This window comes from Hydra vulgaris, chromosome 13 (genome assembly GCF_038396675.1).
Source record: "Hydra vulgaris chromosome 13, alternate assembly HydraT2T_AEP".
Lineage (NCBI taxonomy): Eukaryota > Metazoa > Cnidaria > Hydrozoa > Anthoathecata > Hydridae > Hydra > Hydra vulgaris.
This window is the reverse complement of record NC_088932.1, coordinates 48,566,716-48,592,500: the sequence shown is the minus strand read 5'-3', so window position 1 is coordinate 48,592,500 and position 25,785 is coordinate 48,566,716. Positions and strand designations below refer to the sequence as shown.

At 26.8% G+C, this 25,785-nt stretch overlaps 5 protein-coding genes across 5 annotated transcripts in view; 3 read left to right on the top strand and 2 right to left on the bottom strand.

Moving 5' to 3' along the window:
• LOC100205946 (vacuolar protein sorting-associated protein 45) overlaps positions 1–8,341 on the top strand; it is a 38,131-nt gene extending 29,790 nt beyond the window's left edge. The window contains exons 14-15 of the mRNA XM_065816448.1: positions 5,401–5,532; positions 7,640–8,341. Of these exons, the coding sequence (XP_065672520.1) occupies positions 5,401–5,532; positions 7,640–7,736 (229 nt within the window). The 3' untranslated portion in view covers positions 7,737–8,341. The remainder of the gene's footprint in view (positions 1–5,400; positions 5,533–7,639) is intronic.
• Positions 8,342–9,664: 1,323 nt separating this feature from the next.
• LOC136089962 (uncharacterized) lies at positions 9,665–10,147 on the bottom strand. Its single transcript, XM_065816065.1, has one exon. The coding sequence runs from the start codon at positions 10,145–10,147 to the stop codon at positions 9,665–9,667; it is 483 nt and encodes a 160-aa protein (XP_065672137.1).
• Positions 10,148–11,071: 924 nt separating this feature from the next.
• Positions 11,072–12,380, top strand: LOC136089961 (uncharacterized). Its single transcript, XM_065816064.1, has 2 exons — positions 11,072–11,211; positions 11,598–12,380. Exons 1-2 carry the CDS (start codon positions 11,072–11,074, stop codon positions 12,373–12,375), a joined length of 918 nt encoding a protein of 305 aa, XP_065672136.1. The 3' UTR covers positions 12,376–12,380.
• Positions 12,381–12,460: 80 nt separating this feature from the next.
• Positions 12,461–13,483, bottom strand: LOC136089960 (uncharacterized). The gene has a single exon (XM_065816063.1). The coding sequence runs from the start codon at positions 13,481–13,483 to the stop codon at positions 12,461–12,463; it is 1,023 nt and encodes a 340-aa protein (XP_065672135.1).
• Positions 13,484–23,461: 9,978 nt separating this feature from the next.
• LOC105843123 (serine/threonine-protein phosphatase 6 regulatory ankyrin repeat subunit B) lies at positions 23,462–24,187 on the top strand. The gene has a single exon (XM_065816062.1). It carries the CDS (start codon positions 23,462–23,464, stop codon positions 24,185–24,187), a length of 726 nt encoding a protein of 241 aa, XP_065672134.1.
• Positions 24,188–25,785: the final 1,598 nt, after the last annotated feature.

Sequence of the window (25,785 nt, the reverse complement as noted above, 5' to 3'; positions counted from 1 at the left end):
TGAAAAAAATTTTTTTTTGGAGTTTAAAATTATTTTTAAATTCGTGTAGTTTTATATTGTTTTCTAACATCCTTAGTGTAAATATGTGTTTTAGTAAGAGAGAAAAAAAAAGGGCCTAAAATATATGAAAGTTAGACTCTTTTGTTAACACTGTTTGCACATTTGCCTCTTTTTCTCGAATTCTAATAAAAAAAGGCATCTTTAAAGCGGTTTATTTATTTAGATTTTTCAAATAAGATTGCTAGAAGTTAACTTTAGATTTTTTTGTTTTTGAGTTAACTCTAATTTTCTTATAAACTATCTACTCCAGCTTGAAGCAACTTGTCAAAATAGGTTACCTATTATAGGTACCTGCAAAAAATGCTGGTACCATCGAATTCCTTTATTAAAACTATTTGCACATAATAACACTATTTGCCTCTTTTCCTCAGTATTCCACTCACTATTTTTCTAATCATTAGTCAAGTTAAAATTAACTTTTAACTTTGCATCTGGAGAAATTGCATGCCAATGTCACTTTGGATCGTAAGAGAACATTATGAAACATTTTTCTGAAGAAAATTTTTCTTTTAAATAAATTGAAACATAAATTGTTATCATTGTTTATGAGTCACTTCTCAAGACAGTTAGGTAGAATAGCATACTTTGGAACAAAGTTAACTCATTTTTTCTTTTACCAATCCATTACTTTTTTAGAATTGCAGATTGGCGGCAGATCTGGCCAAAATAAAGTTGGTTGTTTATGTTTTTAAATTAGAGGGTGAATTCATTTTTCCAAGCATTCAGTCACATAGATCTGATGTCAAAGTTTAATTTGTTGTGAAAAGAGAGCTTTTAAAACCTCAACTGCAAATAACTTGCTATACAAGTAATTACAAGCAAATTTTTTGACTAAAATGTACTTGAGTCTATCACATTCTTTATAATGACCTTGACTGATAATAGTATTGATTACCTGAAATCTTTTAAGTTTTATTGTCTTCTTAAATGCATAAGTTCTCTTTAGTCTCTAGTTTAAGCTAATTTACGTTTTTTTTTTAGTTTGTCCTTTTTATTCTTTTTTCTATCAAAATTTTCTACTTTGTTTTGATTTTCAGACATTTTATGCCACATTGCAAAAACTAATCAGATGTAAACAAAACTATACCCATGCACAAAAAACTACTTATGCATTATTTGATTTTATTTGATTAATACTTTTTTAAATTTCTCTTAAATCTAGACGTAACAAGTACTAACAAAAAATTGAAAGTGGTTTGTTTTGCAAAAAATTACAGTGCTTAGAGTTAACACTCAATATTAATATTAATGAGATCCACATTAAAAGGTTTTGTCCCCCAAAAACATTTTTTTAAACAAGATTAAATTTATTGAAAAAACTTCAAATTTCATTTAAAAAATATTTTGTTGTTAAAAAGTTATGGCTCTGTAAAATTTTCACCCCTCGCTATGAAAGGTTAATTAGATATTCTTTGAATTATCAATAATGACAATTTAAAATAATTTAAAATAATTTACAGTATTAATATTTTAAATTTTTAACATTTATTTTCAACAAAAATATTCGAAATACAGGGTTCACTCAAGGAAAAATTTAGAAAATCAGAAAATACCTGGAAAAGTTTAGGAATATTTTTTGAAAATCTTTAAAATCAAGGAAAACTCAGGAAATACTTTAAAATTTTATATTTTGGAAGTTATTTTGCAATAAATTTTGAGTATATTATTGAAAGTTGCTCAGTACAGTGGTTTTATAACTATTATAATATATAGCAACTATATATTATAAATCTTTCTGTTATTGAGTCTTTAATCAGCAAATATTAACATTCCATGTTGATTCAAATAACTTACTCTCAGACGATCAATAAGATTTTCAATCTTCTTTCTCTACAGCTGACTTGCTAACTACTTTATTTCCAGTAACTTTTGGGGTACCCCAAGGTTCTATCCTTGGTCCTGTTTTGTTTCCTATCTACATTAATGATCCTGACAACCTTACATAAAAAGTTGCCTAATTTGATGACATTAAGCAATCAAGCAACTTTTTATTGCTTAGAACATGCAGTTGATCTTGAATCTGATCTCACATCTGTAACAAATTGGGGCTTGCAGTGGTTTATGAATTTTAACTCCAACAAAACTCAGTTATTTACTGCAAACAACTATTGCAATGCCGTTGAAATTTTTATATTTATGAATGGCAACCTTCTCACTGAGTCCTCTTTTTTACGTCTTCTTGGATTATCATTTACTACTGACCTCTCATGGAAACCTTATACACAATCGGTTGCTAAATTAACATTGGCTAAAGTTGCTTCTCTTTATTGTGTTCATCATTTTTTTACTCATGATTCAATTCACTTACAGTTTTATTCCCTATATGGAATAAAACTGTTGTCATTTTTGCTTGACTTGTCAATCAGCAAAGTCTCATTCTTTTACTGTATCTGTTTCTGCATGCTCTAAAAACTTTTATTCGTTTATTCCCCCCCCCCCCCCGACCTCCACCACACACACACACTTTAACTCTTTGGAACTCTCTCTCATCTTCATGTTTTCCTGACACATACAACCTTCAACTTTTCAAGTCTTCTGTTAATGGTTTTTTTGTTCTTTAACTCTATTCTTTATTTTCTAGTAACTCCCAACTTAATAGTGATTGCTTGCTTCCTTGCTGTTGAATTAAAATTATATATATATATATATATATATATATATATATATATATATATATATATATATATATATATATATATATATATATATATATGTATATATATATATTATACATATATATATATATATATTATACATATATATATATATATTATATATATTATATAATATATAAATGTATTATATATGTATTATATATATATATATATATATTATATATATATAATATATATATATTATATATATGTATATTATATATATATATATATATATATATATATATATATATATAATATATATATATATTATATATATGTATATTATATATATATGTATATATTATATATATATATATATTATATATATGTATATTATATATATATATATATATTATATATATGTATATATTATATATATTTATATATTATATATATATATATATATATATATATTTTCAACCTTCAGAATTAAGGTCGGCATTCGGCAATGCCAACCTAACTGCTGACCTGAAAGTATTTGAGATGGGCAAAAAATTGCTGACCTCTTTTCTATGTTTTATGGTTAGATCTTTGTATCAAATAATTTTTGCCGACCTCAAAAAGATTGAGGTTAGCAAATTATTGCTGACCTCATTTTTCCTAATTCCTAGAATTGTATATTATATATAAATATATAGGGTAAAGTAGTCTTATAAAGTGACCCTTTTATATTTAGTTGATTATTATTGTGTAAACTCAACATTTTTGAAAAAATCTTTTTTTGATTAGGTAGTATTTTAGGATTAGGTAGTAGATTAGGATTATTTAGCTCTAAAAATATCATAGATTTATTGTTCACACCTAAAATAGTTTCAAGGAAATATCATTTTTCTTAAAATGGTACTAATGGCGATATAAGTCTCATAATATTTGTTTAACTTTTTATTACAAATCTAATTGTTTAGTCACTTTCGCTACTTGATAAACACCCTACTTTGCACAAAGTACAAAGACCACTTTTCATGATGCCTTCTTTGTCACAGTGCTCAAGAAACCAAGTTTTGCATCTGACGCATTGAATCCAATCATTTTTTTTCTTTTGTTGTTGTAAAAGAGTCCGCAATCACCACAAAATGTATCTTCGTCATTTTTACTTCTATTTTTCAATAATTTTTGAGTTTTTTTCAAATTATGTTTCGTGGCCATTTTTGTATGACTTGGCCTGGGCGTTTCAGTTATATATCTGCAACTAAATTTCGATCGATAATAAATGCTTACACATTTAATGATCTTCTAGTTTTTAATTTTCTAATTATTTTAGGTAATGGAATTATTGAACGGATACTAGATGCAGTATTTGAAGATCCAGGTTCCAAAGTACTAAACTTGTCAACATCAAGATTTTTGACATTTATGCAATTAGAAATTTCACCGTGTGCAAAAGCTACTTGGGGGATAATATTTGGGTTAAAAGGATAGGTTTCTGTTGATCTGAATCCTGATATGGCATTTTCTGGTGTAGCGGTACGCAATCATGCTTCAGTAAATAGTAGTGAGAGTTGCAGTTTTGAAAGTGATTGTCCAGGAAAGTTTCTTTGGAAATTATCAATAGAAACATTTCAGTAAGTTTTTAATGGTTTGAAAACGCTTTTGTCCAGAGGTTGAAGTTCGTGACTACAATGTGCTGGAAGACAAAGCATATGGATGTTTAACTTTTCAGCTTCCTCTATTACAGCAATATCCAAATGACTACAATGTCCGTCGAAAATCAACAAAGCTTTTTCTGGTAATTAGTCCTGGTTAGAATAATGCAAAAAAGTACAAAATTCTTCCTTAGTAATATATCCTTTTGGAGTATTGTGAAAAATACTTCCAGGTGGCAAATTATTCCCAAACTCATGTTTCGAATTTTTTCCTTTATACAAAATTCAGGGTGTGCCAAATTTAGTGTTTCGTAGACTTTATCAACAAGATCGCAAAAGTTTTAAACAGTTTCAGCATAGAATCGCATTAGCCTACCATAACTCAAACTTTCACATTTCCTAGGAGCAACATTAGGACTGCGCCTGAGAAATCCTGCGAGCCAATCTTTGCCTGAAATTATTTATTTCATTAGTATAGTTATTTTAATTTTGATATTTCATTTAAATATATGGACAAAACTGATTTTGATTAATTTTTTTAAATTCGAATATAAAATAAAAATTAAAAGCTATTAAAATAAGTACCAGCAATTCCAATCTTGAAATGATGTGGCAGATTTTTTTGAGTACGCATTTCATATGCAGATTTTCTAAGTTGTATTCTTGTTATACCAAATCCTATTTCTTGAAGACAAAATACTCTTTGCTTCAACTCAGATTCTACTGTTTCAGTAATAAATCACAACTGCCATGAACCCTAAAAAATGATTTTTTAAAATCATTTTTATTTTATGGAGTCTATTATTATTTGCATCTGGAGTTAAGTCTTCGTTTTCCAATAAAAAAAAATTATTCTTAATAAAAAGTAACAAAAGAATATCTTTTATTTATAAAAATTATTTTAATATAAAAATATTATATTGTAATTATAAAAAGTTTTATTGTAGGAATTTTTTTTTTATTGCAATATGGTATTTTAAATTTATAAATATTATAAATTTAATCATTTTAAATGACAAAGTTAATAATAAATTTACTAAATGTAAATTTATTGTTATGAAAGTTGAGATTAAGTTAGTTATAATTAATATTCGGTTTAGACCTCAAGATATTATCATTTTTATTGTTGGTGGATGCACTTATGAAGAAAGTATCACAGTATTTGAAACAAATCGTAATAATCCTGGTGTTCGTGTACTATTAGGAGGGAGCACTGTGCACAATACAGAAAGGTAAAAATTAGGATTGTATTGTAACTTTAAGGATTTTGAATTAAGATGAAAAATTTTAAAAATTATCAAAAAACAATTTTTTTTAATAAAAATTTTTTTTTTTTTTATGTGCAAAGGACATGTTTACACTTTAATCTGTCGTCAATATAATTGACATATATTAGTTTTTCAGTTATCTCCGTCTTTGATATTTTGGGGATATCAAAGTATGAGTATTTTTTTGTTGAATTCCTAAGCACTATAAGTTTTTTTTTTTAAGAAGTTTTTTGAAGAAAGTAAAAAGTTACGGTCATTAGAATGTCATTTAAAGTTTTAAGATTTCTAAATATAGCATGGTATAATATTTTGATATTGATATATGCTGTAGAAATGGTTAATTACGGAAATTTTTCATTAAAAATTGAATAAATCACTTGTTAGAGAGTATATTTAAACTCCTTTTTTGATAAATTAACTTAACAAAAAGACGAGTCGAACTACTGTATATCAAAAAAAAATTATTTAGGTTTAATTTAATTAATATAGTGACTTAATTTATCAATACTTTTTTTTTGTCCGTAATTACTAATACGCGGAATTATTTACGGGTGCAAATAAAATAGAAAGATTTATATACACAATTTTTTTCCTTCTATTTTCTTTTGCACTTCTTTATTAATAGCCGTATTTTTTTTCCTCTAGCTGCATTAGTAACATTAATTTATATTGAAAAAATAAGACTTGCTCAAATGTTTGTACACGCAAAAAACAAGTTTATCTGTTTCCAGATAAAATTACATTTCTGTGTAATTTTTTGGTCTATTTTAATATATTTCAAGTAAAAATAATAATTCAACTTTTTTTTTCATATTATTAATCAGAATTAAACTCTGCACAAAACAGTGTAAATTGTTTTTGTTTGAAAGTTGCAAATCTAAGTTATATTGGTCTATTTTTCATCAATTTTATAATGATAGATTTCAAATTAAGATTTAACTCTATTTCAATAATATACAATAATTTGTTGTTGTTGTTGCATAGTTTTATTTGGTTTGTACTTATTTTTATGTATTAAAAAAAATTAATTCCAAATAATAAGTTGCGTTTTATTAAAATCTCCGTGTTTGGATTCATCCATAATTGATCATTTCTACGGTTTATAGCTTGAGCGTTAAATATTTGATGTTCAACTCGAGGCACAAAGGATTTTCATATTTAAGAGATTATACTTGAGCTAATGTAGTGATTTAATGCAAATACAAATTTGTTTTTGATGATTTTATCGTTAAACTAGCCTTTTTGGTTGATATTTTAGAAAAGTTGAGTTTTTTGACTAACTCAATGCAAGCAGAAATATCGAACAGCTGGACAATGTTGAGATATTTGGACTTAAAACATTTATGTAGATCATTACTTATACTTTTGCACACTAACCGTGTGATATTTACCAAAAAAAATTTCATTCCGATTTTTGGTATCTTTGCAGCTGCATATTATCGGTCAAATCTTTTGATAATATGTCTGCAATGCCGTTAGGATTTTTACTAGAGGTGCTAAATTAAAGATGAAGATATACATTAGAGACAACTTAGCATAGCAGTATCATATATTATATATATATATATATCATAAATAACGATAAACAACGCAATACATCATTTAATATATTTATATCATTGTTTTATTTAAATTTCATTGTTACAACATATATATTATATTAATCAAAAACGTTAACTTCATACATATTCCCAAATTGACGTTCCTTTCCATGGTGCGAAAGTACAAGTTACTTCTGGTAATTAATTTTCACATTTCTATAGCAAAAATGTTCAGTCAAATGTTAGCACATGACTGATCATTTTTTGTCGTGTTACAGAAAAATACAAAATTTCGACCTACCTTAAAAAAAATATACACTCTCACACACACACACACACACACACACACACACACACACACACACACACACACACACACACACACACACACACACATTAGTGATATTAAATAAGGAAATTATTTAATAGTCATTATTAAAGTTATTAAAAGAGATGCCTTTCAATAACTTAAATAATAAGCCAAAGTCCTAAATTTTTATAGAATAATATATTTGATTTTTTTAATTTAGCTTCCTTACAGAAGTTCGTGAAAGTACATTACTAGCTTCAACGCCATCTGTTTCTTACTCGACAAATTCCCAAACTCAGTTATCTGGAATGACATGAAGACATAGTTTAGCATTTATAGATTTTAAAAACCGTAACTCTCTTATATTTATTAACGGATTTGTCTATAATTGTGTTGATATTATTTAACAGGATGTTTTACCGTTTTCTTAGTTTAGCCTTTATCGTTTTCTTAATTAAATAATTCAATAATACCGATAAGTAATTTAAAAAAGCGAAGAAAAAAAGGAAATAAAAATAGCAATTTAGAGAGTTATTGGAAATAATTTTTCCATTTTTTAGATTTACCTTAAAAGCAGACATTCTGAAGTTTATTAAATGGCTGTGTTTTCTAATTATTTGATATTTAAGTTTTGAAGTAATTATTTTTAGATAAAAGATCCATTATTGTTAACGGCAATCGAAAATTGTAACTTACTAAAACTTTATTTATTTTTTATACAGTAATTATATTTTATATGTTAATCTAAATGCTTATTAATTTAGCTATAATGTGAACTCAATTTCTATTCATGATTTGATTTCGCATATGAGAATTATAAGGTTCTGACAATTTAACTTTTACTTGTTAAAATTTTTACTGTTTACATTAATGTCCATTTAAACATGTAATATTTTTTATCTAATTTGTTTTTATAACTGTTTTCATTTGTTAATTCTGACTTTAACTTTAAATTCTATAAACTTAGACAAGAGAAAGAGAACGTTATATATTTCATGCGACAAATTACCCTTAATTAAAGACAACTTATAGAACCAAATTAAGGTTTATATGGATTGAAAATAGCGAGGTAACGGTTGTAAACTAATTTTTTTAGCTTTTTATGGTGGTGTACCGGATTGGAAATTTTGAATTCCGGCCGGAACCGGATTTACCGGTTTTGTTGAAAAAACTCCGGCCGGAACGAGATTTATATTTATGCAGTTTTTTACCTTCACTATTAAAAGTGAAAGCCTGCACCTCAGCATCTTGGCTACATAATATATATTTATAATATATATATTTATAATATATATATATATATATATATTTATAATATATATATATATATTTATAATATATATATATAAATATATATTTCTTGAGCAACGCAATAGCAATAAATATGAACATATTTTAAAGAAAAACACGATATTTTTAAATTTTGACATGTTTCGTAGTTAACATACTACATTTTCAAAAGATAAAATTACAATTTAAAGCTGTCGATATAAATATGAAGTCAAAATTTGAAGACATTACAAAGAAATTTAATTAAGTTGAAACATCTGGTATAGAATGTAAACTTATCCTCTTTCTTATAATTAATTACAATATTTCTAGTGGTTTACATATACCCTCGTTATTCAAGTAATATAAAAAAACCGTTAAAAAAACAAACAAATAATAAACCTTCAATGTAATGTGTTCTTGCGTCTTAAAAAAGAAAAATAAGGTTTCCAAAACGACGATGTGACGTAATCACCGTCGTCTCCATTCAAACCGCCTTCACCTGGAGAACACTGGTGAAACTGTATTTCCAGGGACTCTCACTTTTCTCTTAAAATGGTCTTCCTCTACTTTAACAGTGTTGTTATTATTCCAGCCAAAGGCACCATGGCAATTTCTGGAATGCCCCGCTACGGCCGAATTTTTCCTCAAAAGTATGTTTTTGATGTTGGCAAATGCGAGTTGAAACCTTGAGTTTTGTTTCACCTACATAGAGCTTTCCACACGAACCCTCCAGTTTGTAGACTCCTGGGTAAGAGTTGTTGGGAAGTCGAGGCTTGTTTTTTTGAGTTATTAATTGTTGAAGGTTTTTTGGTGATTTAAAAACTGGAGTATAGCCTACACTTTTAAATATCTGTTTTAATTGATTACTTAATTTTGGTACCCATGGTAGAGAAATATAATTTGGTTCTAGTTTTTTGATGTTATTGTTGTTGTTTTGTTGATTATTTTGATTATTTTGCTTATTGTTTTTTATTTATTTGACAATTTTTTGAAGTATTTTTTTATTATAATCATTTTCTGTAAACATTTCTGTTAGAAACTTTAATTCATGATTTATGTGTTCTTTACTGCATAATGCAAAAGCTCTTTGGATAAAACCTTTAAATACACCATAAATTTTTTTTGGATCGTGACAAGAATGCGGCTTTATTTGCACATTAGTTATTGCATCTTTGCGATAGATATTAAAAAGATATGTTCCGGATTTGTTATTTGTTATTGAGAGATCGAGAAAATTTATTGTGTGTGAATCACTTTCTTTTTCAATCGTATATTTGATATTTGTGTGTTGATTATTTAACAAGTCAAGAAAACGTTCCGATTCTGCCTCATTTATAAAACGGGAATGGATATTATCTACATACCTCTTGAATAATTTTACACATATTGGTGGTGTAATATATTGTGCCTGTAGTAACGCTTTTTCTTCATAGTGTTGTAGAAAACTCTCTGCCATTACTACCATTAATCATAAACCTATAGGACCAGCATCTTCCAATGTGTGTATGTTGCTTTTATGTAAAATATAACAATTTGACAAACACAAATCTAAAAGTATTTTTATTTCTGAAAAAGATTTCTAACAGAAATGTTTACAGAAAATGGTTATAATAAAAAAATACTTCAAAAAATTGTCAAATAAATAAAAAACAATAAGCAAAATAATCAAAATAATCAACAAAACAACAACAATAACATCAAAAAACTAGAACCAAATTATATTTCTCTACCATGGGTACCAAATTTAAGTAATCAATTAAAACAGATATTTAAAAGTGTAGGCTATACTCCAGTTTTTAAATCACCAAAAAACCTTCAACAATTAATAACTCAAAAAAACAAGCCTCGACTTCCCAACAACTCTTACCCAGGAGTCTACAAACTGGAGGGTTCGTGTGGAAAGCTCTATGTAGGTGAAACAAAACTCAAGGTTTCAACTCGCATTTGCCAACATCAAAAACATACTTTTGAGGAAAAATTCGGCCGTAGCGGGGCATTCTAGAAATTGCCATGGTGCCTTTGACTGGAATAATAACAACACTGTTATAAAGTAGAGGAAGACTATTTTAAGAGAAAAGTGAGAGAGTCCTTGGAAATACAGTTTCACCAGTGTTCTCCAGGTGAAGGCGGTTTGAATGAAGACGACGATGATTACGTCACATCGTCGTTTTGGAAACCTTATTTTTCTTTTTTAATACCCCGTTCATACTGACGATAAAACACGTTTTAATTGTCGTATTTTAAACGCGTTTTACATTTTACTATTCTCATCAAATTTAAAATTGGTTTTAATTAAAACACGCAACGTTAAAAGTTGTTTTAATAAAACAACGTCGCGAGGTTGTTTTAATTGCGTTTTATTACCCTGAACTGTTTTTAAATGGCGGAGGAAAAAGCTGTTGCTGAAGAAAAAGTTAAATCTAGAAAGAGACCTAGACATTGGGATGATGAGGAAACAAAAATACTAATTAGTAAATGGTCAGAAGATAATATCCAAGAAAAGTTGAAGTCATGCACAAGGTTTTGTTTTGTTTTTTTCAGTTAAGTTGGATCAAATTGAAATAACTTGTTAAATAAAATCAAACCACTCGTTACTAAATAGTTTAAATAAATCACAAATAGACAAGAAGTGATTACGAATTACATTAATATTGAATAAACAAGGAAATGAATGTTTATAAATTGTACTTTTTACAACAAGATATTTATTTCTCTTTGATAGTTAGCACAATATATATATATATATATATATATATATATATATATATATATATATATATATATATATATATATATATATATATATATATATATATATATATATATATATATATATATATATATATATATATATATATATATATATATATATATATATATATAACTTCATATTTTTTGGATTTTAGAAAAGGAAAAATTTGGGAGGAAATTTTGCTATTCTTGCAAGCTTCTGGATATGAAGACAGAGATAAAGAGATGTGTAAAACAAGAATTCACACATTGACAAGTGCATATCGCAATTATATTGATAATAAACGAAATACAAGTGGGACTGGTCCTTCCAAAAAACCATCCTGCTTTGATGAAATTGATAAGGTTCTTAGTGACAAACCAACCACATTACCAACTTTTTTGAAAAGTTCCTCAGGCATGAATGTTATTATTGAAAAAACTGCAGAAGTGAATAATTTTAATAATTGTGTTAATGAGTTAGTAAACTGTGAACATATAGACATTGAAACTACTCCGTCAAGTTCTAAATCTGAAGAGTTGGTAAAAAAAGATAATAGTTTTTACTTTAAAAAATCCAAAAAGAAAAAATCAAGAAGTGAGGTAATGTTTGAACAATTAAATGCCACTGTTAATAAATTTATGACCTCTCAGGCTGATATTGATCATAAAATTTTAGAAAGTATTTTAGAAAACCACAAACAAGAAGAATCATGTGTTATATTAAAAGTTCGTCAAGTTGAAGATTTATATTTTATTGAAATAGAACTTTCATTGGCAGATTTGACACTAGAAAAACTTACTTGCACAATAAAAGAGGAATTTTCAGTTCAAGATAATGCATCTTTATTGATTACCAAGTTACCAAATGTACTTATCCGAAATGATAAGGATGTTAAACGTCTTAAAAGTGGGACTGAGATAGAGTTTTTAATTATGATTAAAAAAATGTGAAGCAATTTCTTTGTTTTGTTATTTTTTTCTCAAAATAAAATAAACCATGCCTTTTACAACATTGTTTGAAAAAAATCATTTACAACTAAACAGTTGTAAAATAATGTTTTTTTATGGAATTTCTAATAAACTCAGCTTTATTGTCAAGTTCAATGCAACTGTGGTTTAATATAGGGTTTACTAAGTCAATTTCTGTTTGTTCAATCCATTCATTTAAATACTTTTGCTTTGTCAAAGTACAGAAGTTATGTAGTATACAACATGTTGTAACAATATTGACTGTGTGTTCAACTGTTGTATCTAATCTCTTTAAAAGACATTGAAATCGACCTTTTAATCTTCCAAATCCATTCTCCACCACCACACGACATTTACTAAGAGAAACGTTAAACTTTGCTTCTTCTATACTAAGATTTCCACGATCTGAGTAAGGTTTCATAAGCCAATTTTTAAGGGGATATGCTGAATCACCAAGGATAAGAGGACCAATTTCAATATTATCAATTATTTTAGATAAGTTTGTAGGTAAAAAGGTTCTAGCCAGACACTCTTTATATAAGGGAGAATTTTTAAAAACCCTTGAATCGTGTGATTTGCCAGTCCACCCTACAAAAATATCTCTAAATAAATACTTGCTGTCTACCAATCCCTGTAAAATAATGGAGTGATATTCTTTTCTGTTTATATAGTCCTCTGAATTTTTATGAGGAGCCTTTATTCTTATGTGACATCCATCAACTGCTCCAACTACTTGTGGAAAACCATATAATTTTTCAAAACTTACTATAATCTCCATTGTTTCTTCCCTTGAGGGTAAGGAAATGTATTTCTTCATTAAGTTATCAACAAAATGTTTACAAATTCTGTGAACTATTGTACAAACAGTTGATTTTCCTAAGCCAAATAAATTGGCTATTGTTCGGTAATCTGCAGATCCACTTAAAAAGTAAAGTGTCACAGCTAACTTCATTTCTAAAGGCAAAGATTTACGAAAGTTAGTGCCTTGTATAGGCATAAAAGGTGAAACTTCCTTGCACAGATAATTAAAGGCTGCTTTAGACATTCTTATGTTTTTTATCCAATCATCTTCGTTCCAACAGTTTACCATTGTTTCGTACCAAAAGCTTTGACTGCGAGGTTTAGTCCAAATTTTTCTGTAAACCGCAAAATTATAAGCAGTAATACAGTTTATCAGTATGTGCTGCAATTGCAGTCTTCTTTTTTTCCTTGATATGTACAATAATACTCGTAACTTCAAGATCAAGTTTTTCTTTGAGAGCGCCATTTTCGAACGTTAATATAAATACTAAAGAACGTTCAATCTGAACGCAAGAAAACTGAAAACATGTTTATTATAAAACTATGTTTACATTAAAACATGTTTATTTAAAACAGAATTTAGTGTGAACTGGGTATAAGACGCAAGAACACATTACATTGAAGTTTTATTATTTGTTTGTTTTTTTAACGGTTTTTTTATATTACTTGAATAGCGAGGGTATATGTAACCCCTAGAAATATTGTAATTTATTATAAGAAAGAGGATAAGTTTACATACTATACCAGATGTTTAAACTTAATTAAATTTTATAAAAGCTTATTTAAGATGTTAACTTTTAAAAATTACAGAGAAATATTAACAGACAAATAGAATTGTTACAAACCAATAAAGATTATAATACAAATTATGATACCGTAAATAGCAAAAAAAAAATGAAACTATAATTAAAAAAATAAATAAATAAATAAAACTAGATAGACAAATTTACATTATAATAAACAGTTTGTTTATTTAAAGATGGGATTTCCCATTTAATATGAAGTGCTTCTTTAATTTTCAATTTGTTTTTGTTAGAAGCAGTATCCAAAATTTTAAAACAATTATAGTTACTTAGATTTTTGCAATTAACAGATAAAATTAAATGCTTATAAACATTAGATTGTTTGTCTCTTGTAAGATGCTCATGAATCCTTGTTGTTAAGTGTCTGAAGGTTTCTCCAATATAACTGGCTTTACATCTAGCACAAGAAAATTTGTAAAAACATTGGATTTGAGCAGCTTAGGAAATGGATCTTTTATACTTAAACTGTTTTGTAATTTGTCGGTAGTGAAAATTATATTAATTATAACATCTTTACAATATTTTATTAATGATTTTATTAACTTTAGATTTAGTAAAATTTGAGTAAAATTCTATAAATGGAAGCTTATAATATCTTATATTATGATTATCAATACTATTTATCATAGATGGATATAACTTTTTATCAACAAATAATTTAATTTCAACTATTAAAAGAGAACAATCTTTACAAGGGTATCTTACGAAACTTAAAAAGCATAATTGTTTTGAAAATGATGTTTACAATAAAATTTATCCCGTTGGTTAACAAACAGCAAGAGTTTATGCTTTGCCTAAGATGCACAAACTCAGTAAAGATTCTTTTTTACCACCTTTTAGACCAATTATTTCAACAATCGGGACAAATAATTATAAACTTGCTATAAATCTTTCTGATTTATTGTCTCCTTATATACCTAAATCTTATTCCACCTATGACTCTTTTTCTTTTGTTGAGAAATTAAAAAAAGTTGATATAACTAACAAATATATAGTTTCCTAGGATGTTGAGAGCTTATTCACTAATATTCCAGTGGAATGAATATATATATATATATATATATATATATATATATATATATATATATATATATATATATATATATATATGTATATATATATATATATATATGTATGTATATATATATATATATATGTATGTATATATATATATATATATGTATGTATATATATATATATATATATATAAAATGTATATATATATATATGAAATATTTACTGTATTAGGCATCCTATACTTTTTTTTAACTATTTAAAAGTTAAGAAACATTAAAAATGATACTATTGTAACACTTTTGATGAAAAAAGAACTTGTTTGTTACCCAAAACTGGATAGCATCTCTTTTTGCACCACAGTTTTCCTAAGCTTTTAGAAATCTTTACATAGATGGATTTAACTTTTTACAAGTGATTACTGCAAGTAAAATTAGGCAAAGCTACAGATACGCGGTCTAAAATAATTTTATTTTATCGCTTTTTGCGCTTTCGTGTGGAGACTTTTTCAAAGTGGTTACTTTAATATAAACATAAAGAATTTCGTGTGGAGACTCGCTCAAATGGTTACTTTAATATAAACATAAAGAATATTTATTGGCTAAGTACTTACATCGACAATCTTATAGCCTGCTGCTACAAGGGAGTGCTGCTACATCCATTATCTTATAGCCTGCCTCTACAAGGAAGTGCTGCTACATTGACTGACGATTTGGCGTAGGGCAGATATCTTTTTTCGTTTATTATTTCAATTAAAATTTCTAATGTTTAAAACTCTCCACTAACGAGAGCGCAACAAGCGTAAAAATAAAATTATTTTAGAGCGCTAAACTGTAGCTTTACCTTAAATTACATTGTATTTGTTAAGAGTTTTGTCTCTTTTACCTAGGTTTACCTATAGTTCTTTATTACCCTGTAGGACAATGGTTTTTTGATTTAACTTACACAGTCTGTGTCACATGTCTTAAATAAATATAGTAAAAAATAAATTCCGGTATCATGAAATAAATTAACCCTCGTAATAAATTAACTCCCGTGGCATAAAAAATTATCCGGGCAGTTAATCTATTTTGAAATAGGTTAACTCCCCATAAAATAAATTAGCCCCTGTCGGCAAATCAAATCAACTCCCCATAATATCTTAACTCCCATGGAACAACTTATCTGAATTACGGAAAAAGTAATTTAACTTGATCTTTTCCGAATGTGTTTGTTTTTAAATCTGTTAATTAGTATTGATATGGATATAATAACAGTAGCACTATATATATCTTAAGCATTCTTAAATATTTATACATTCGATATATATGTATATCAAATACTACCGATATGTTACTTTTCAATATAAATGTATATCGAATACTACTACTTATAGTTTCTACTAATTTATTGCTCTGTTTTTTAAGAGCGTTGAGCCCTCTATTTTATAGAACACATTTAAAATTGTTGTTATATATATATACATATATATATATATATATATATATATATATATATATATATATATATATATATATATATATATATATATATATATATATATATTAATTCTACAACATACAATTACAACGAGAGGATTGTCTCAGAGAACTAACTCCTCTTTTAGAGAGCTATCTCCACTTCTAACAACAAGAAGTGTATTATAAAAGAATAAAGAAAAGATATACACTATGTGAGTTGAGATTATAATGATGTGTAGCAGTGAAACATATGCAATAAAGATGATGTTCATCCAATGATGTCCACTAATTGGAAAGAATTGAAACGACAGCAATCAGATAGATTTGTGGTGCAACTCTAAAAACAAAAAAAGAAGTGGTGATCTTATATAAAGATTAGGATTAGTGAGTGTATCTGATAGGGTGCATCAGGGAAGATTAAGGTGGTTTAAAGGTGCAGATGGTCATGTATTAGCGTCCAGAGTTAAGAGTTTCAGGAGAAAAAGTTAGAAGTAGAAGCTGGAAACTTGGAGATGGTGTGTTACAGGAGACATGAAAAAGCTACAGTTAAGCAAACAAAATGCTTATTATCTTATACATTAAAGAAACAGCATTATCAGTGTTATGATATTCTATATGTAAAACTGCAATATAATTTATATATATATGTATATATATATATATATATATATATATATATATATATATATATATATATATATATATATATATATATATATATATATAAATGTATATATATATATATATATATATATATATATATATATATATATATATATATATATATATATATATATATATAAAACTATGTTAGTGGGCAATTCCACTGTTACTTACGGGACATTTTTGTTAGGTCACATTTTAAGATATTTTTTATCTTAACAGATTAAATGTTTATAAATTGATTAAATGTTTATATATAAATCATAACTTATATTGGTTAAATATATAAATCAAAATTTAACCAATCATAAACTGGCTTCTTAAATTAAACTAAGTAGTTATTATTCTGGGTAAAATTATTCAAAAGATTGTTTTAGCTTGATGTAGACTCAATAGATATATGAAAATAACCTAAAACAATAAAAATAAATCTTAATAAAACAACAATAATAATAATGAAAAATTTCATCACATTCTCCCCGACATCTTTAAGTTTTAAGTGGTCCATTGTTCAAAGAGTCAACCGATTTGGAGCCGTGCGCTTTCGAGTTGATCGTCTTGATAAAATATCATTTTCAACTTTATTGAACATGGCAGGGTGAAACTGACTGGATGTGTAGGAAGATCCAATTACACAGTCTCATCTGGTTCTTGTAACAGGTGTGCAGTAGATTATTCAAATGAGCTTAGATTCCGTGTTTAACTGTAAAATTTTTATTTTAGCATACGTATATCTCATTCACGCGCACGCACCCCTGTCACATAATAACTTTTTTGATTTTTTGAAAAAAGAATTAATTTTCATAAATACGTGTTTGGATTTAAGCAGAGCGGTCGGCTTTTTTACGAGAATTATAAGTTATCCTTTTGGACTGCTTGCCCTAACCAAAAACCCTTGGTGGTTAGGGCAAGCAGTCCAAAAGGACTGCTGACTAAAATAGGGACAGGCGCAGTGGAGTGTACAGGCACTTGCATGTACACTCCACCTCGCCTGTCCCTATTTTAGTCAGTCGATGTAGCAACACTCCACTGCGGCTGTCCCTATTTTATTTAGTCGATGTATGCACACTCTACTGTGCCTGTTCCTATTTTAGCCAGTCAAAACATGAATACTCCACAGCGCCTGTCCCTATCTTTAATTTGAATTAAATTTTTTTTTTAATTATATAATTTTTTATTGTATATATGTATCACAAATATAACTTACGTATGTTTCACTCTATTAAAATTGTTTTTTATACTCTGGTGTTGGTCCGGTGTGGTCCGGTATAGTATTCGTATACACCGAATTTATAGTTTTCTTTAACAGCATGTTTCTCCATCAGTAAGACAACTAAAAATTAGATAAGTATTTTTATTAATGTATATATATATATATATATATATATATATATATATATATATATATATATATATATATATATATATATATATATATATATATATATATATATATATATATATATATATATATATATATAGTTTAGATAGCTAACTAGTTCGCTATGTAAACTCTATAATCTCAAACATTATTATTGCAAGAGAAAGATTCGCTGAAGTTCGTACAAAATTATTATTATTAATTTGATCTCATTTTTATTTTTACAACAATATACAAACTTATCAAAAATAAACATTTACAAAATAATTTTATTCAACGCTAACTGAATATATATTAAAAAAAACATATTAAAATAAACTACTTACCTTAAATATCTTAGTTCCGGCCGGAACTCCAGTACATTCCTAGTTTTTTTATAAGAACTCATTAAAAAGTAGAAATTTACATAGAAATGGTAAACTGTAAAAGGTCCTCGTTTTTTGAGATTTGCTGACTGACTGGTCTAAACGGGTCAAATTTGCCGACAAGAATAAGAATAATTTTTGTAGAACAAGAATAAATTTTGTAGACCATTTCGAAAGGTTTTCTGCTTTATTGTCATTCGTTAGATTTTTCATCATTATTAAAGCTCAATGACATATAGCGGCTGATAGGGAGACGATTTTAGGAAGGGTGCTTCACCCCCCAAAAGGTGATTTACAAGTTATAGTCAGTTTTTTAACGAATATACTCTGATATTTGACACAGTTCAGTTGGGTGAATTTTAGTTTTGATTTATCAAGATAAAATATTTCTTAACTTTTACATTAATTTTAATTAACTAGAGATCCGTGGTTCAACGCCACCTCTGGGCAAGTTTTATAAAATTGTTAAGGAAGGAGGTGTGAACTTCCTTTTAAATGCTCTTCCACGGTGCTCTGTGATAAGATCGTAAGGACTTCTTAGGACACCTAATAAAAAAATCAGAAAAAAACAAAACAATAATGTTTTATTTATATTTATTGTACTGTAACATCGCTTGTGCAAGTACCAATCATGCTAAACTTATCAATTTATTTAACCATTAAATATGAAAATTTATAATAATATTTAGGTGTCACTCATATAGTTAAAAACTAGTCAATGGAGTAACACCTAAAAAAAAAAAAAAGCAAATAAAACACAGAAAGAATTATAAATAAGAAAAAAAATTAAAAAGAAAAAAAAAAAAAAGAAAGAAAGGAAAATAAAGCACTAGTAAATAAAGATGATATTAATAATTGCAATAATAATATAATAAAAATAACGATATTAATAATAATGTGAATAAAAAAAACAAATAGTAACTATGTCGTGATAACTTTACTAAAAATTATAACTAATGATAAAAACAATGGTAAAAATAATTACAGTGAAGTTTATAACTATGACAGAAATTAATGAAATAAACATAACAATTGCAAAAATTAGGACAATAACCATAAAAACTATTACTACAACTGAATCACTTTCATTATAAATATATCATTATAAATATATAATCATATCATTATAAATAATATTAATAAGATTTAAAAAACAAAGATAAATTAATGATAATAGTAATATTAGTAGAGTTAAAAAAGAATAAAATAAAGGTAATCATAGTTTTATAAATACAGTAATTTAAAAAAAGCAATAATAATAAAAGATAAAATTAGTATTCATTAAATATATACTCAAATAAAAATTTCTAAATTTGGTTTCGATTGAGAAGAAGAATGTTGGTAATAATAGGGTATCTAGTTGAGATATTTTTTTTATAAATGGTATTATTTGGTTCCAGTGAGAAATACATTGGTGTTTTATAGAGCGCTTGCTATATTTAATAGTGTTGAAAAAGAAAGTGTGCAAGTTAAAATTTTCAGTATTTCGCGTGCAATATTTGTGCGTATCACTTGTTTTAATAAAAAAATTATTAAAGGAATTTGGTAGTTTGTTATGAAGAAAATCAAACACAAAGAGACAATTATAAAGCTTTACAAGATTACTTGAGACAATTATAAAGCTTTACAAGATTACTTGAAATTTTAGAATTTTTAATTCAGAAAATCTACTTTCGATATTAGATCGTAAGGGAGAAAATATCATAACTCTTAAGGTAGTGCGTTGTAAACTGTTTATACGATGTAATAGAAAACTACCTTTTTGACCCCAAACAGTGCAACAATAACTTAGATGTGAGGAGAACAAGGAATAATAAACTGATATTAAAGCATGTTGGGGAACATAGTGTCGTCTTAATGACAGCATACTATTGGCACGTTCTAATACCCTTTCACGTAGCTTTCAAACTATTGCTATTGGTAATAAAGTAGTTAGAAAAGTGTTTTTTTTTGCTTCTTTGAATAAGTGTTACAAGTAAATTTCTATCGGTTTTGTAAGTTTTTACAAGAATTAATTTTTTATGAAGATTTTTTGTTTTAAGGAACTTCTTAAATATATTGTTTCGTTTTTTTTATCGAGGTTAAAATTGCTGAAGTAATCCATGGTTTAAGGTTTTGAGTTAAGCCACGGTTTTTTTAACGGTGCGTGTTTGTCTAAAAAAGAATTAAAGGTAGTAAAGAAATCTTCATATGATTTATTTGTATTACTATTGGAAACTATGATTACTTTATCCCAGTTGCTTTCCAAGTAATCATTCCTGTATTCTTCACAATTTAATTTTTGAAGTTTCGAACTTAAAAACCTTTACAGTATAAAAAATCATTAGAGAACAACTTTATTGTTCTAATATAAAATTTGATTTTGTTCTCATACTCAATGGTATTCTTGACTAAAATTGGTTAAAAATGTTTTCAAATGACTTTTAAACTTTTTAAAATTACCAGATGGTTTTCTAAATATGCTATAAATAATTATGCTTTTTTTTTCTTTTTTTTCTAATCATTTATTTGCTAATCAATATTTCAAAAAATAATACAATTTTTTTTTTTTATTGTTTTAATATCTAATATCTTAATCAGATATCCTAGCATAAAATGAGGAGTAAAGATCAGGGCCGTCCTGAAAAGGTTTTCCATGGGGGAGGAAGGGGGGTGTTGTATGTATTTTATGCCAACGAGAGACACCAAAAAAAAAGGTCTTTAATATTTGCAATTTGCCAACTATAGTTCAAAACTTGCTGTTGTGCCAACTCAAATGCTTATATAACAGCTTTGAGGAGGGGGTGGAACACCCCGTACATCCCTCGTTCGGGAAGGCCCTGGTAAAGATACCTTAGTACAAAAGGAGCAGCTCAGATATTTTAGAATCATATAAGCAGCTCAGAAACCTTGAAGCCTAGATTTCACATAAATCATGATGTTTTCAATTTGTGTAGTATGTAGATTTTTAGGAAGCGAAGTTAGGTTATTATAAATATGCATTTTCTACCCTTTCTACACAAACAAAAGATTGTTGGCGCAATTTGTAGGCTTCTTGTTTAAATAGCATTCCGATATTTATATTCGAAAGTTGGATTAACGAAGTTTTTGTTAAATCCGCGTTTTTTTAAAAAAAATAAAATTTTATAGAAAGGAAATTTTTAACTTTGAATTTTTGAACTATTTTTGAACTTTACTATTGTTTTAAAATAATATTAGGAAAGATTTGCTAAAGATAAAAAACACCTCTCTCCAGAGCTTTCAAAGTGTATAAGTAATGAAGACCACTTTGAAAACAATATTTTGTTAAGAAAATTTGTTATTTTAAATGATGCAAGCCAGCAGAGAAAATTGTGCTAGACACACAAATATAAATGCGACTTTTTTGTAGCAATATTAAAATAAAATGTTTATTATTCTGTTGATGCAATATTTTCTCCAGATCAATGATATATTAAATAACGTACTGATATATTATATAACGTATATTATGTAACGTACGTCTAACTTCGATACGAAAAGTGAAGCCTCTTTTGTATTTTTACAATTGGCGGGTTAAATTTGTAAACAAATATTGTTTAACTTTTCTTGACATTAATTTATCTTAAATATAAATACTATTTATGTAAAAGTGTTAAGAGGAAATTCGAATACTTGTAAAATAGTAGTTTATAATTCCTAAATTCATTTCCGATTAGAGAGGGATTAAATTTTGAATAGAAAAGTGAAACAACAGACGCCTTTGAAGTATTTTTATGAATTATAATACTTTAAACCTAGGCTCGTAAAAAAACGTTTTTAAGTATTTTATAATTATTAAAACGTGTTTTTGATCTTTAAGTTATTTTAACTTTTATTCTACGCATCGGCTTCAGCTTTTGCCCTTTTTACAAATGACGGATTATATTAGTAAACAAAAAAAAAGCGGCTTCATTTTTTGTCCAATAAAATACCGCAAGTTAGACATCTAGTTTATATAATATCATTATATCATTGCCCCAGATAATTAATAATCTTATATTTGAAAAAAAAAAAATCCTAATTTGATTTTTAAATTTTATTGCTGGTTTAATAATTAGATTTTAATAACAATAGGTGTTTATTGTTGCTATTATTAAATTAGATTTTAATAAATAATAGGTGTTTATTGTTGCTTTTATTAAGTATAAACTTTCTCACGAAGTAAATAAAAAAAATATTTAGGGATGATTTTGTAAACGGAATTGAAATGAGTTTAAATGATTTTTTATTGATTGAGCTTCATTGGGATGTTTTAGTTGATATACTTTTTATTTTATCTTTTTTGTTTTTATTCTATCAAATAACTTTTATTTTGCGCGCGCATCCTTTTTACAATTTTTAAAAGAATTTTTTCCATCCCATTTGGATTTGAAAAAAAAAAAATTTAATTAAAATATATAAATATTCATAGTTAAAAAAATAAATAATATATAAAAGCTGTTGATTGAAGTTTATTGTTAAACCTTTTGAATAATGTATCAAAACTGTTGATTAAATAATTATGCGAAAAACGTGAAGTTTAAAACATTTTTCCAAAACACATTTTCAAAATTAGATAGGACTTGTTTATTACCTGCAAACATGATGAACAACCGCAATAATAAAGAAACTGAACAATCAATTGCAGATTCAAAGCCTTTACGACTTCTTTCACGAAAATACTCTGAAGCTCCAAAACAACCTTTCATCCGATCCTTCGCTTCACCGATTGCTTTTAAAAGAGCGAGTTTAGTAGATATGTTACAAGCTACTGCAAAAGATAATAAGATTTCAAAGTATTTTCAAAATCAAATGGATCCTTCTCAGATTTTTTCTGCGGAGAGGTTGCTCAAATGTATTATGGACGACAATTGTAACAAATTACGTTGTATGCTAAAAAATGTCAATGTAGCATTAGTTCTTCAGCGGTCTAAAACAATTTTACACGAAGCAGCTTATAACGCCTGTATAAACTGCGTAACGATACTAATTAAGTATGGTTTCCCGTGCCATACAACGGATTTAGAAGGATGGACTCCTCTTCATGCTGCAGTATTGGCGGGAAATACATTAGTAGTAAAATATCTTATTTCAATACATAAAAATGTCGATATGATTAATTTAAATGGAATATCTCCACTTCACGTTGCAGTTTATAAAGATAACTTACTACTTGTACATTTATTAGTTCAGTCGTCGGGAGACATGTTTTTAAAAGGAAAAATAATGACTCCGTTTCAGTTAGCAATTGACATGAAACGCAGTGCAATACTAGATTACTTCATTTTGTCAACAACAAATTATTTTAATACCATTAAACTTTCATAACAGCAGTATACGTTAAGTCTGCAGTGTAAATAAATAATCATTACAAATAATATATATATATATAACGAATATGAATAAAACATCTAACAACTACTTGGCCCTTGCAAAATATTCTGCTAGTATTGGTTTATTATTTTTACTTATTTTTTAGTTACTAAGATGCTCCAAAAGACTTAACGGTCTAATCACGCAGCACAATAGAAGAGCATCTAACCAGGAAGTTCACCCCTACCTCTTTACCAATGTTGCATATCTGGTCAGAGCAAGCATCAAACCTTGGATTTCATTTTTCTGAGGGCGCGTTGTTAAAAGTTAAATTAAAAAATTAAAACAAATGCCAAAAAAAAATGTCTATAAATCATAGTCAAATGAAATATCTATTTTTAAAAATCATATAAAAATAACAAAAAAGTATGAAAAAAAACTTTTTCTTTCAACTTTTTTCATACGATTGAAATAAATATAAAATAGCGGTTTAAAATTATTTTTTATCAACTTCTGTCATAGGAGAATAACTATTCAATACAGTTTTATATTATACCTTGTAATAATAAAATAAATAATAATAGAATATTATTAAGTTGGTATGAATTTTTTACATTAAGTTCCCATCAATATTATCATTTGGCTAACAAAAAATAAAAAATTAATACATCAATGAAATTTTCTTTTTAAAAACGTTACCTTAATTATCCCATGTATAAATTATAAACATTACTAAAAATCATCTAACATCTAGTAATCAACAAATAATAAAACATGGTAGCATAATAAACTATTAGAAAACATTGATAACCTAATGGCCACAGATTTCTTTTGTTATATAGTAAACTAAGTATCTAAAAAAATAACTCTTAGCATATTACACCTTCTAAAAAGAGAACCAAGTGTAAAGAGTTAGAAACTAGAAAAATTGAGTATGTATAAATTCAAGTTGACTGTATTTTTAACAGACCGTAGAGTTAATCTAAAGCATATGTTTGTGGAATATAGTTGGTGAATATAAAACTCATGTTTGCATATGATAAATATAAGAATATAAACACTTGTTTTGAAAATTATTATTTATTAATTAGTAAAAATAAAACTACCATCAAATAGCAAGTAATGGTAATTAATATTAAAAAAAGCAACAGATTTTAATAAATCTGATATTTATTATGTTGTTATATAACATTAATTTACATTAAATACTTCAGAAAAAATGAAAAAAATAAAAAATGAAAATAAAATGTGTATTTCAAATTTTAATCAACAGTTTCAATACGTGCAGTTTAACAACAGTTTTAATGCGTTTGCGAGCAGCCGTAACGCAGTGGTAAGCGCTTTCCTCAGAAACCGTCGTGATCCGTTGTTCAACGCCACTCTGGGCATTGAGTGTAATCCATCCCAGTAAGGAGGGGTGAACTTCTTTTTAAACGCACATCTTTCGAGCTCTATGACAAGACCGTAAGGGCTTCTGAGGGCACTTAAAAAAAAAAAAAAATACGTAATGTTTCTTTAATATAATCAATAAAATCATTCGTATATTTTCAAATTTCAGTGGATATTTCTTTAGATAATATAATAATAATGTGTCGTTTTTTATTTTGAAGTAG

Bases quoted from the DNA above. Each gene is read 5' to 3' on its own strand.
- LOC136089962 (XM_065816065.1), bottom strand. From the start codon at position 10,147: ATGGCAGAGAGTTTTCTACAACACTATGAAGAAAAAGCGTTACTACAG.
- LOC136089961 (XM_065816064.1), top strand. From the start codon at position 11,072: ATGGCGGAGGAAAAAGCTGTTGCTGAAGAAAAAGTTAAATCTAGAAAG. The intron at 11,212-11,597 runs GTTTTGTTTTGT...TTTGGATTTTAG, and splicing joins AAGTTGAAGTCATGCACAAG to AAAAGGAAAAATTTGGGAGG.
- LOC136089960 (XM_065816063.1), bottom strand. From the start codon at position 13,483: ATGGTAAACTGTTGGAACGAAGATGATTGGATAAAAAACATAAGAATG.
- LOC105843123 (XM_065816062.1), top strand. From the start codon at position 23,462: ATGATGAACAACCGCAATAATAAAGAAACTGAACAATCAATTGCAGAT.